The 13,190-nt window shown below is 41.6% G+C and overlaps 1 protein-coding gene across 1 annotated transcript; it reads right to left on the bottom strand.

The window, feature by feature from the left end:
- Positions 1-11,982: 11,982 nt before the first annotated feature.
- LOC125425458 (PH domain leucine-rich repeat-containing protein phosphatase 1-like) lies at positions 11,983-13,185 on the bottom strand (the record flags this gene model as incomplete). Its single annotated transcript, XM_048483060.1, has 1 exon — positions 11,983-13,185. A coding segment is annotated over one exon (849 nt), but the record flags the coding sequence as incomplete, so codon positions are not given.
- Between the last annotated feature and the right edge of the window lie 5 nt (positions 13,186-13,190).

Genomic DNA, 13,190 nt, shown 5'->3' with positions numbered 1-13,190 from the left:
GCATGCATGCATCTATCTCTCCTCTTCCATTTTCTCTTTATGTGAGGCAGCTGCACATAAAGGCAAGCCCTGTTCACTTTCAAAAGCTCCAGGTACAGCTTTTTATAAGCTGAGGGGAAGCCTTTGCTAGAGGCAGGATCAACCCATTCTTTCTTAATCTTGCGCTCAAATGATTCAGGAAGAGGGGGAAAAATTTGGCTGTCCTCTTCCGCAGGAAAATGGAAGGAAGTCTTTTAGGACGGCCCTTAATGGGTTTACTGGAGGAGGAGGCAGCCTTAGAGCTGGAATCCTCCGCCTCCGCAGAGCCCCGAAGGTCTAGGCCAGGGGTCTACAACCTACGGCTCTGGAGCGGCATGCGGCTCTTTCAGCCTTATATCGCAGCTCCGCGTGGCCTGGAGGTCGGAGGGTAGCGTGGGCCCCTTCAGAGCAGCGATGGAAGGAAAAGTTGAGTGGAAGGGCTGAACCAGAGGCGGCTCCGTGTGTGAGGGTGCTGCTTTTAGCGTCCCCTCCACTCACCTCTCCTGTTTTACCGCTTTCAGCAGGTTTTCAGAAATGCATATTTCCAGGTTGGAGACTAAGCGGTCTAGGAGCACACTTAGCTAATATTTGGAGAATGTCTACTTGAATGATCTGGGATTTTAACCAGTGCAAAGGTCATTTCAGCTTTCCCTCTCGACTGGGTCATGCAAAGGCCACTGTGTTTCTCAACACAACTGAAATCCCTCCCCGAGAAAAATAAAAACTTGCATCATTTCTATTCCATCTTGCCTAGCTCTCCAGCTCAGCGTTTCACATCACTCAAATTGCTAGGGGACTGCATAAGTTAGTCAAAAGCTAGTATGGAGTGGTTAACAATGTAAGAAAAGCCCTGCTAGATCAGTCCAGTGGTCCATCTAGTCCAGCATCCTGTCTCATACGGTGGACAACCAGTTCCTCGGAAGGGCCTACAACAAGGCACACATTCCCTTGATGTTGCCTCCTGGCACTGGGATTCAGAGCCTGACTGCCTTTGAAGGTGGAAGTTTCATTTGATCTTGGCTGGTGGTTGCTGATAGATCTATCTGCCATGAATCTACCCAATCCCCTCTTAAAGGTGTCTTTGACTGTAGCCGACTCCAGGTTGATTCAGCCTTCCATGCTTCTGAGGTCAGTAACCGAGGACTCCGCTTGCTGGGGGGGTAAAGACAGTGGCAAACCACCCCATAAATATAGTCTGCCTAGTAAAACGTTGTGATGAGACATCACTCCAGGTGTCAGTGGTGACCAGGTGCTTTGCACAGGGGACGACCTTTATCTCCCAGATACTTCCAGCCCAACACTCTAACCACTACACCTCACTGGCTCTACAACCACTTCCTAGCGAACAGGATGGAAAGTCTGTCTCTGAATTGCTCATTCTCTGTTTCCAGCCCCTCAGTGCTCCAAACACATAGCTCCATTCTGTTTCTGCCCAGTTCTGGAAAATCATGCTGGTTTGGACAGTTTAGGGCAGAGGTGTCCAGCTCTGCCCCTCCAGATGTTCATGGTTTCAATTCCCAGCATGCTGGCAGGGGCTGGTGGGAACTGTAGTCCATGAACATCTGAAGGACCAGAGTTGGACATCCCTAGTTTAGGACCTATCTAGTGCTCTTCAATATATATCCATGCCCAAACAAAGCAGGACTTCAGAGGTTATAGACCAGTGGTGGCGCACCTATGGCACTCCAGATGTTCATGGACTACAATTCCCATCAGCCCCTGCCAGCGTGGGAATTGAGGTCCATGAACATCTGGAGTGCCATAGGTGTGCCACCACGGTTATAGACTTTCTTAGCTACCTCTTTCTGAAGCTGGTATTCTTAGAATTAAATAAAAAAGAAATGTATTTCAGTAACCCCTAGTAACACAGTGATGGGGTCTTCTGAAGTCCTGGACGACACTATAAATAAAGTTTAGGAAGAAGCATTTATTGAAATGCTGAAATTCACCATGGGCAGTCAGCCTCCCTCAAGAAGGGAGAAAACACTAACAGACTTCCCCACCCTCTCAAACATTTATGTACTGAAAACACACCAATTATCCTACTGTGACACAATCTATTTATGTTTGTCTTTCTTCATTTCCACCCATGCAAGAAGGGAAGCGAGAGGTTACGGACATGTTCGAGATATATAAACACTTCAAACATTCCACGGTGGATTGATGAGTGCTTAGTTCGAAGAACTATAAATACAAAGGAGGGGAGGGGGAACAGCAACTATTTTCAGATGTTGTTACAAATCAGCTACCAGCGATAGTGTCAGAAAAGCCGCAAAGGACAAGCCACTGTAAATTATGTTCACAATTTTGTCTCTTTGCAATCAACAACTTTTACAAGGTGAAATTAATCTCCCTTAAACCGTTCATTCAAAGGCGCCACATACAAAAGCCAAGTCAGGCAGACAAGTTAAATCTTACACCCACGCATATTTAACAGAGGTGTAAATCTCATTGCCTTAGTCTAGGGGTGGCCAACCTGTGGTGCTCCAGATGTTCATGGACTACAATTCTCATCAGCCCCTGCTGTCATGGCACTCAGGATTTAGCCTTTTTTGGATGGACGAGAATTCTGGATGCCAGCCTCCAGGTGGGACCTGGAGATCCCACAGAATTACTTCTCATCTTCAGACGGCTGAGATCGGTTCCCCTGTGGAGAATGGAGGCTTTGGAAGGCAGAGTTTATGGCATTGCCTGGCGCTCAGGTTCCTGCCCTCCCCTAAACTGCTTGCAGGGCGAGTGAAGACGGGTCCGGTGGCTCGACCTGGCCGGCGGCTTGAAAGCGCTCTTGCAAATGAGCGCAGGCGGTATGGCAGGAGAGGCAAAGCCAGTGGCACGGCCTGGCCGGCCGCGGGCGAGGGATGCGCCCGCCCTGCTGCTTGCAGGGCGGGTGAAGATGGGCCCGGCGGCTCGGCTCATGGAGCCGCAGAACAGCGGCGGAAGAGCCGCATGCGGCTCGCGAGCCACGGGTTCCCGACCCCTGCACTACGCCACACCAGGCTGCCTCCCTTGTGTTTTGTTGGACCACACTGGCCCAAAAGTTAGTCCCCTTGTTCCGCCCTCAGGTTACCCACCTGATGCACAGTGCTAGGATTAGGGGATTGTCCTCTTGGCTGAAGCACCTTTCAAAACAGAGAGCTGCCAAACCATCAGATAGTGAATGATGCGACACGAAAAAACCCTGGAGAAACCCTGCCCGTCCAAGTTGACCTTGATGGCCCAGGACAGTCCGACCTGCGTACAAAGCAGCTTCTTGTAGTCAAAAGGAAGCCTGAGGGTCATAATTGGAGGCGAAGCAAAAGTGAACAATTCCTGAGGCAAAGTTGCCTTAATTTTCCATTGCAACCTCATTAGAGACATGAAGGCCCAGGGGGGGGGGGGGGATGGCAACTGGCAGTTCTTGAGGTCTTTGCTCAACTTGTCCAGTAGGAAAACTGGAAATTTGGGAGAGCACTGGAGGAAAATAAACTATAAACATTTTACTTTGGGGAATGAAGGAAGTGCTTTGTCAAATGAGGGATTAGTCAATCCAAAGGTATACTGTAAAGATTTGGTATGCAAGAAAAGCTACAGCAGTGGCGAATAATTCTGGTGTGTACACTGTCGCTTTGGAAGGGATAACAGCATGTTATTGCCTGTTCTTGGAAGCTACGCAGGGTTGGTACTTGGATTGGAGACCACCAAGGAAGGCTCTTCAGAGGAAGGAAGCGGCAAACCCGCTCTGATGTTTACTAGTCTTGAAGGCCCTTTGCTGGGGTTACCATAAGTCAGTTGTGACTTGATGGCACATGCATACTCAATACTGTACAACACTCCACCTCTTAGGTGTGTTTCCAGAGGTGGGATCCAGCAGGTTCTCACCAGTTCCCGAGAGTGGGAATTACTAATTATTTGTGTGCGCCGAGAGGGGGTTACTAATTGAGTCCGCTTTTCCTTCTCCACGCCCTCGCCTCCCCCTCTCGTCTTCTTTCTCGTAGCCCGGAGCTTGCTGGCTAGTAAGAGGAGGGACCCTTTAACTACTGTTGGGTCCAGGGGACTCTTTACTTGCTTGGTAGGCTATTTATTTTAGCACTCTGTCTGTTCATTTTATGATAAATTGTGATTTACCATGATGCTTGGCCACACTCTAAAAAAGCCTCCCCTGTATTCCTGTATGTGGTAGAATGTTATGCTAATCTCAGTCTCTAATCCTGGATTAATTAATGTGAAATATTTGCAGAATATACAGTATGGATTGCGAATTCTAGTTCACAATGGATGATGTTCTGGTTTATTTTTTACTTTAAACAGAAGAAGAAGAGTTTGGATTTATATCCCCCCTTTCTCTCCTGCAGGAGACTCAAAGGGGTTTACAATCTCCTTACCCTTCCCCCCTCACAACTGAAAGCTGTGACTAGCCCAAGGTTACCCAGGAATAAAAAGGGAGTGTTAATGACTGATTTTAGGTATTTATGGGGCTAAAGGATTACAAAGCATTTTGTATAAGTGAAAGGTTAAATGTACTAGCTACTAATGCTTACTCAATTTTTGAAAAAGTCATGACCTGTGTATCCTGGCAGTAGCCTTGATATCTAGCTCTTGAATATGCCTATGCAGTAGGAATGGTCCATGGGATCCATGTTTTAATGAATTTGTGTCTTAATCTAAAGTGCAAATTATTTTGAGTATTGAAGGTATTAGCCCTTCAGAATATAGTCAACAAACAGTGGTGATGGTGAATCTTCACTAAACTGTACCACTCATGATTTCACAGTTGGCATAAAGTCCTGTTGTTTCCTATGTGGCCGGTTAGCGAAGGTAGAAAACAGGATAATTCTTCCTGTTGGGCTGTTTTAAAAACATGTTTTAGAAATATGGTAAAATTCCTTGTTTAAGGAAAATATCCTTCTTTTGAAGTATTCTTCTTTAGAAACAAAATTAAGTATTTGAAAGTATTTTTTTTTTGGTTTTCAAAAAAGTTTATTAAAGTTTACAACATTACAAAAAGAAACATGCAATACTTATCAGTTAAAAAACTTTTACATAGAGTTGATTTTAAAAAGAAAAGAAAAGAAAACTTTTCCAGTAAGTTATTCCCTACTCGAGGGTTGTCGTCTCTAAAGTATACAGTTTCTTCAATTTACTTAGGTTAGACTTCACCAATCATTCTACTATTTGTTAAATAAATTTTCATTAAATTATCACTAGCCTTCTATATTGTACAGCAAACATCTTCATATTCTTTATACACAAAAAAAGGAAATAACAGATGACAAATAACTTTCGTATATATTTTAAATCAGATGGTCTGAAATCTTTTTGCAAAAAATTCTTTCAGTAGAAGCCAGTTATCTTCCTTATTTTTTGGCACGTCCTTATTTTGTAGCGTAATAGTCAATAAGTCCAAATCCATGTAGGTCCACAGTTTAACATACCAATCATTTATTGAGGGAAGTTGCGATGATTTCCAGTTTTTCGCTATTTCAATACGGGCTGCCGACGATAAATAAGTCAATAGTTTGGAATTACAGGTAAGTTTTTTATCTTTATATAACCCCAACAAATATATTTCTGGTAACATTTCAAAATTAACTTTTAAAATAACTTGTGTTTTTTTATGTATTTTTTTCCAGAATCTTTGTACTTTTAAACATGACCACCATATGTGATAGAAGGATCCCACCTCTTTCCCGCATCTCCAACATAACGGTGAGTAATTATTATTTATTTTAAATATCTTAATGGTGCATATGTACCCATCTGTGCGGTATCATTTTTCCTATGTTCTCTCAGATATCTATACACACTCATTTTGGTTATACTGCGTTTTTCCAAATACTCTCCCAATCATCTGAGTTTAAGTTCTTTTCTAAATTCCTTCTCCACTCTATCATACTACTTTTTATTAGTTCTTCCTCTGTATCCAATTGTAGGAGTAGCTTATATATTTTACTCAACGTTTTTTGGTTTGTTTGTATTATTCCATCAAATGCGGATGGGTTCATGGTAAAACCCCATATTTCTTTTATCTTTTTGGAAGTAAAGTGATATAATTTGGTTGTAGTGGTGTAAATTTTCACTGACATGTTCTGCCTTCTAGTATAATCTGAACTCTGTCTTTCAAAATAGTTTGGGGATTTTGTTGAGTTAATATCATTTTATATGTTGGCCAAATGTTATTGTTTATGTCTTTGACCTGTAATCTATCTCCATACGAAAGATACCCATAGGGGACTCTCTCTTCTATATAATATATCTTTTAGTATTTATCCCAGATTTTTTATAAGGTGTCGCCTCACAAAATGATTATTAAACAGTTTATATTTTTTGTTTAAGAAATAGGCCATAATCTGTCGTGCCAGCCCATCTGCATATCAAATCCTTCTAGTTGTAGTAATTCCGATCCTGTAAAGTAATCCATTCTCTTATCCAAACATGCAGGCACTCAGGAAACCAAATATAAATATAAATTGGGTAACGACCATCCTCCTCTTTCTTTATTCATGGTCATGATTTTATATTTGACCCTTGGTTTTTTCCCTTCCCATATAAATTTAGAGATACCTGTTTTCCATTTTTGAAAGTTTTTTATCGAATTGACGAAGGGGATGTTTTGGAAGAGATAGATGAATTTGGGCAGAACGGACATCTTAATTAGTGCAATTGTGCCCATTAACGAAAGATGTATTTTGCTCCATTTTTGTAGCTCTACTTGTATTTTTTTCCATAACGGAATATAATTTTTTTCAAAGATATTCTGGTTATTATTTCCTAATTTAACTCCTAAATATTTTATTTCTTTTTCTATTTTTAGCCCTGATCTCGACTCGAGTTGTTTTTTCTCCTTGTTTGTCATATTAAAGGTAAGTAATTTTGTTTTTTCTTTATTTATTGTTAATCCTGCTAGGGATCCAAACTCTGTAATTTTATCTAATAGGTAGTTTATTTTTTTGTGTGGCTCTTCTAAAAATATTACAACATCGTCTGCAAATGCTCTCAGCTTGTAGTTGCATTTGCCTAATTTTAACCCTTCAATTTTTGGATCCTTTCTGATGTTATTTAATAGTATTTCCAGGGCTATAATAAATAATTGGGGAGATAGAGGGCATCCTTGACGAGTTCCTCTAGATATATTGAATTTACTTGAAAGGGAGCCGTTAATTTTTATAGAGGCTCTTTGATTTTTATAAATTGCATTGATAGCATTCAAGTATTGTCCATTAAGGCCCAAATGACTAAGTGTTGTTAGAATAAATTCCCAATTAATCTTATCGAAAGCTTTTTCCGCGTCGATAAAGATTATTGCCATCTTTTCGTTGGGTTTATAATTCAGGGCTTCGATTATATCAATAACCGTCCGTACATTACTTTTAATTTGGCACCCCGGTAAAAAGCCAGCTTGATCTTTATGTATCCATTGTTCAGAAAAGGTTTTTAGTTGTTCTGTAAGTATGGATGTCATAATTTTATAATCAACATTAAGCAGTGCAATCGGCCTATATTGACTCGGTTCCAAGATTTCATCTTCTTTTTTCGGTATTAGAGAGATATAATTCTCTGTCCAAGATTCAGGTATTTTATTACCTGACATTATCTTATTTAATAGTTCTGTCATTGGTTTTATAATTTCTTTTTCCAGTTTTTTATAGTATAGTGATGAAAAACCATCAGGCCCAGGCGCTTTGTTTATTTTTAATTTTTTAATTGCATTGCTTACTTCCTCTGTTGAGATGACAGCTTCTAATTTTTCTTTCTCATCTTTCGAGATTTTAACAAGGTTTTGTTTTTCTAAGTAATTTTTTATATCTGTGATAGAGGTCTCTTTTTTTGAATATAGTTCAGTGTAATATTTATTAAATATATTTTTGATTTCGTCTGGTTTGGTTATTATTTTACCATCCTTCTTAAGCTCGTTTATGAAACGAGAACTGTACGTTTCGTGTATTTTCGCTGAAAGCCATTTACCAGGTTTATTTGCGTTAATGTAATTATTTTGCCTAATATATCTTAATTTTAAAGCCAGATCTCTTCTATTTGATTCTTCAAGTTTTTCTTTTATCAGTCTTATTTTGGTTTGGAGTCTTTGGTTTGTGGGAGCCTTAGTTAGCTTATTTTCTAGGATCTTTAATTCATGGGTTAATTGTGTCTCCTCCTCTTTTTTCTCTTTCCGTATCCTTATTTCCTGGCTTAGAAGTATCCCACGCATTACTGCCTTACTGGCATCCCATGTAATTGCTAAGTCCTGTGTCGGCGATTTGTTAATTTCCCAAAACTCCTTTAAGGAGTGTAAACATAATTCTGTCATATCTTTCCTTTTCAATAACCAGTCCTTAAGTTTCCATATATATTTGAAAGTATTAAGTATTTGACAGGCAGTCAATTAGAGGAGAAGTAGTTGTTTCTGTTGGCAGTAGATGATAGGACTTGCTATAATGAGTTTAAATTATGGACAGAAAGATACCAGCTGGAAATCAGGAACTTTTTTTTACAGTAAGAGTTTTTTACAGTAACAGAGAAATTATTAATGCCCCGCCCCTGGAATGCCTGGCCACGCCCCCGTCGTGCCCCGCCCAACCCCATTGGCGCTATGCCACTGTTTGAATCCCACCACCCTGGGAACCTGTTACTCAAATTTTTGGATCCCACCACTGTGTGTTTCTGCATAGTCTTCTCTGTGTGGGAAATCCTTTTGACCTGTGGATTGTAACTTGCCTTATTTTGGTCACCTTTAAGACTAAAATGACTTTTGTATTTGCTTTGGGTGTAAAGGGTGCAATAGTTTGTGGCTGTCTCTCTGCTATCCAAACAGTGCAATTTTGTATGCTATATTATGTATGATGCATTTCACGTTAAATCTGTAAAGTAAGTTTGGGGCTGGTATTGTTTAGGTCTTTCGTATGTTTCAGTTCCTTCCAGAATTACCAGGGGGTTTTTCCCCCTGTGGCTTCAAAATATCAAGGAATTTATGGTTTAAGAAACTGGCAGTGCTGGAAGCTGAGAAAGCGCAGTGTTAACAGTTATGAGGCTACAGGATTGATTCACCCATGAGTGACTGGACTATACATCCCAGGGACGCTCCATGCTCCACACAATCCAGTGGTGGGTTAAAATCAAAGCCAAACTTAATGAGTTGGGCATTTCCTTGGAGGACCTGCTAATGTTAACAGAGCAGGAGGTCTATGGGGCTATCAAGAAGAGACTTTTTGATAGAGAGTTTCAACAGATGCTAGAAGAAGCGAATAAAACCTGTTCCCTGATCTCTCTGGGAATACCTGTGGATAGATTAATTGTAGCCCGGTACCTTTATCTCCTGGTTGAGGCCCGGTGGCGTAGAGCAATCATCTTAGCTAGGTGTAATGCCCTGCCTTCTTCCTTTAACCTTGGACGCCACCTTGGAATTCCACATAAAGACAGGAAATGCCCATGTGGCATGGGTTCTGTGGAAACAGTATCTCATATGCTGTTGAATTGTCCGAGCTGTTGGAAGCGGTGCCTAAATTTTTAAATGGTGTTATTTTAACTCGTCAGAAGTTGTAAAGGCTGTTATTATCTTGCAATGTTAATGTTAAACTATTTATATGCCATTAAAGGTATTCGAAATCGAAATTGAGTGGTTGTTTCTGGATTCCCAGCAACTAGAGACAACTTGGATGTGTGAATGAGCCATCTCAGGAAAGATGTCCCAAATAGGTCTTCCATTTAGCCCCAGACACAACGCTTTTCAGAGGAGACCATTCACATGTTCAACCGAGAACCATCGCTGCAAACGAATCAAAAGACTACGCAGGACAAAACTTCATGCAAGTTCGCCGCAGGGACTTGCAGCCATGAGTACCTGGTGGCAACTTCTGTGTAAAAGCAGAGCAGGAACCAAATTCTGATGGGGATTGTGGCAAGGGGGGGAGGTCTTGACTCCCACCTTTGATTTTTGGGGCATCAAAACAACTGGGGGGGGGGGGAAAGTACTCTACCCTGTATTCTTCATATAATATTATGACATTTTGCTCTACTCCTGCTCCCTCTCCAAAGAATCTCTCAGCATTTGCCCTTTCTTCCATTTTATCTACAAAACATCCCTATAAAGTGGATTCTGCTTAGAAAACGAGTGAGTGGTTGTCTTTTCAAGGTTACATAGTTTGCGTTCAGCCTGAATAGGGACATAAGGCCAAGACTGCCCAATCCTAGTCCGTAAGTATGGGGATACGGAAGTGTACTTCCTAGACTCCCTAGCATGGCGCGGGATACAATTATTAAAGTATAAGAAAAAAACTAAAGAAAACAGGGTACATTGGGCTATCACTTATACTCCTAATACCCATTCCATTAAAAAGATTATCCTGAAACATTGGCACATTGTGTCACACATTGCCAACTGCGGGATGCCTCCTAGAATAGCACTTAGGCGCACAAACAATATAAAAGATCTATTGGTACACACAGACCTGAAAAAGAAAAATCCAAGTACTGCACCTAAGGGACACTTTAGATGTCAGGGATGCAAATTTTGCAAACTCACGTATAATTCAAAAACAATTGTGGATCCAGCTGATCATCATAGAAGCTGGGATATCACCCATTTTTCATCGTGTGGAACAAAACAGTGTGTGTATATGTTAGTATGTCCCTGCAGATTGGCATACGTGGGAATGACGACACGCACGCTTCGTGAAAGACTGACTGAACATATCAGTTCAGTAAAAACTCAGAAATTAGAAGCCCCATTGACAGAACACTTTATTAGGCATAATCATTCTTCCACTGACTTCACATTCATAGTTTTGTTTGTTGCAGCGGGAATGCATGATGGTAGAAGAGATATAAAAAGAATATTATTGCAACAAGAATCCAAATGGATTTTCAAGCTAAATTCCGTACAGAAAGGGTTAAACAAAGACATTGACTATAGTTGCTTCCTCTAAATTAGAAACAGGTGCGATGAGTCATTTTTTTTCCTTTACTAAACGACTCAAGAATTCGTGTTTTTATACCACATGAATCAGAGAGGTCACATCCAGTGAAAGGTTCATGCAATTGAGTGGTAAGATACTGAATAATTTTATTGCTAATAAACAATTAACTTAATATTTTTTAGACATGGTGGATTGTATAGATTAATTAACAATTTTTAAAAAAACTTTTAATAAATTTCTAATAAATTTCTATATACATTTTTCAGAATAAAATTGCATTAAAATGTGTATCAAATAAATTATTAATAAATATATTTCTTAGGGACAATGTATGTATATTCTATTCTATTCTTATCACTTCTCTGTATTGTTTACATTGTAGATCAGTAATGCACGTTTAAAATATTTATTGCATGTGAGCACTTTAAGGCACTGATGAAGAATCGAAAACGTTTTTAGCGCAAGGCGTTTTGCGTGTCACTGGTGCGATGCTGAATCCATTGTACACCACATATTTGTATACTAGCATCGGAAGTCTTTAAATGGACTGCATCCATTAGGAGTTGCGACTTGGACCGCATTGTTTATCATCGTTATTCAAAGAGCGGCTTTACTGCGGAGTCGGAGATATATATACAAGCGGTTACGGCTCGGACTACAAAGAAGGTTCCGACATAGGAATTTGCTGCGGTTGATATGATTTGTTTTTGCCAGGCGTCTATTGGGATATAAACTGCCATTTTATCCACAAGAGGAACCACGGTGGTCTATGTCTATTCCTCCGCCACTTTAAATACCGGCTTTTTTCATTCAGCAATTCCTAGCTTTGCAAGTCATTCATAAAAAAATCTTTTCAGACTTATAAATGGATGGAACAGGATAAGTACAGATCATGCGATAAGTATCGATGTTTTAGATGAATGTAATACTGTTTATTAATGTTGATCACTAAAATACTGTGTTATAATATTTACTTCCTTGTTTCCTTGGCAAGTCATTTCTGGGGGGGGGAGGTTCCCCGGTTTGCGTTTCCTTTCGGATCTCTGTACTTGCCTTCTATAGTTTTTTGCTGACACGTAAAAATGTGCCTGTAAAAGTTAACAGTGGAAAAAGATGAAGTTAAGTCGGGTTTCTGGGGCTCAACAACCCACCTCGTTCTTAACGCGGCTTTCATAGGTGCCCCCCTGCTAAGAGGATCCAGATCATGGCCCCAAGCATCACTCACAGATGCCCCATATGCAACCAAAAGAAGCAGCCACAGATCTCAGTAGAGGGGCAAGGCTGGAATGGGGCAGCAGGACCGGAGTTTCTTCCTCCCGCACCCAGCTAGTGTAATAAAAACCAAGGGGGCACCAGCTCTCAATGCCCCCCTAACTCATTTCAGCAAACTGGGTCACAGCGGTGTGTCATAATAATCAGGCAGCTAGTCGATCTAGTATGGACGTTGTTGTTGTTGTCCATGCTGCTCATGGATTTGTTTCATTATTTCCTTGACCTCCTCCTCAAGCTCAGGAGGGATGATAAATTCATCATCTGGATCAGGTTGAGCCGGGGCAGCAAAGTAACCCCCCCTTTTTTTGAAAGGCGCAGCAGGTGCTACTTCGATGAGGTTGTGGCTCCTCTCCTCAGAAACTACGCAGCCATTGCCTTGACGGCAGCCGATGGTCCCCAGGGGGGAAAGGTTGGCCTTCCTGAGGGGCCAGCTTTTGTCCTCCATGGCGCTGATGCTGATGCCTTCGCCACTGGCTTCCAGGGGCACCGGTAGCAGGACCTGTTTCTCCTTGGCTTGGCTCCAGTGGATGTCCACCTTCACTTCCACTCGGCTGCCGTTGGGTAAGACACCTTCAATGGGCTCGTCATCGTCGCTGTCGAGGAAAAAGTTCGAGGTGCCGACAGGGTGGAGCATACAGCGCTGTTCGCTGAGGTAGGCCGGACTGTTTTCATTCACGGTCACTTGAGGCGGCTCGTCAGAAGCCGTCGATCCCACCTCGCTGCTCATTTCAGAGGTTGAGATCTCGCTGCTGATCTCGGAGGCCACCCAGCTGCTGGAGGACGGCATCTCCAAAGCATCCAAAGGCTTATGTTTAATGGTGGCATTGACCGACTGGTGAGAGATGCTTGGACTGGGAGGAGGGGCCACAATCAGCTCGCAGCAGCAGAAACTATCCTCAGTGACGTTGAGCTGAACCACGACAGCACTGAGGCTGTCGAGCAGCCGTGAAGTCTCCGAGCCACAACGCGGCAGAGTTTCTTGGCGTCTTCTGTGAGCATCAGGCACATTCTGGA

Source organism: Sphaerodactylus townsendi, unplaced genomic scaffold, assembly GCF_021028975.2.
Source record: "Sphaerodactylus townsendi isolate TG3544 unplaced genomic scaffold, MPM_Stown_v2.3 scaffold_523, whole genome shotgun sequence".
In the NCBI taxonomy this organism is placed as follows: domain Eukaryota; kingdom Metazoa; phylum Chordata; class Lepidosauria; order Squamata; family Sphaerodactylidae; genus Sphaerodactylus; species Sphaerodactylus townsendi.
This window is presented reverse-complemented; position numbering and strand designations above follow the sequence as displayed.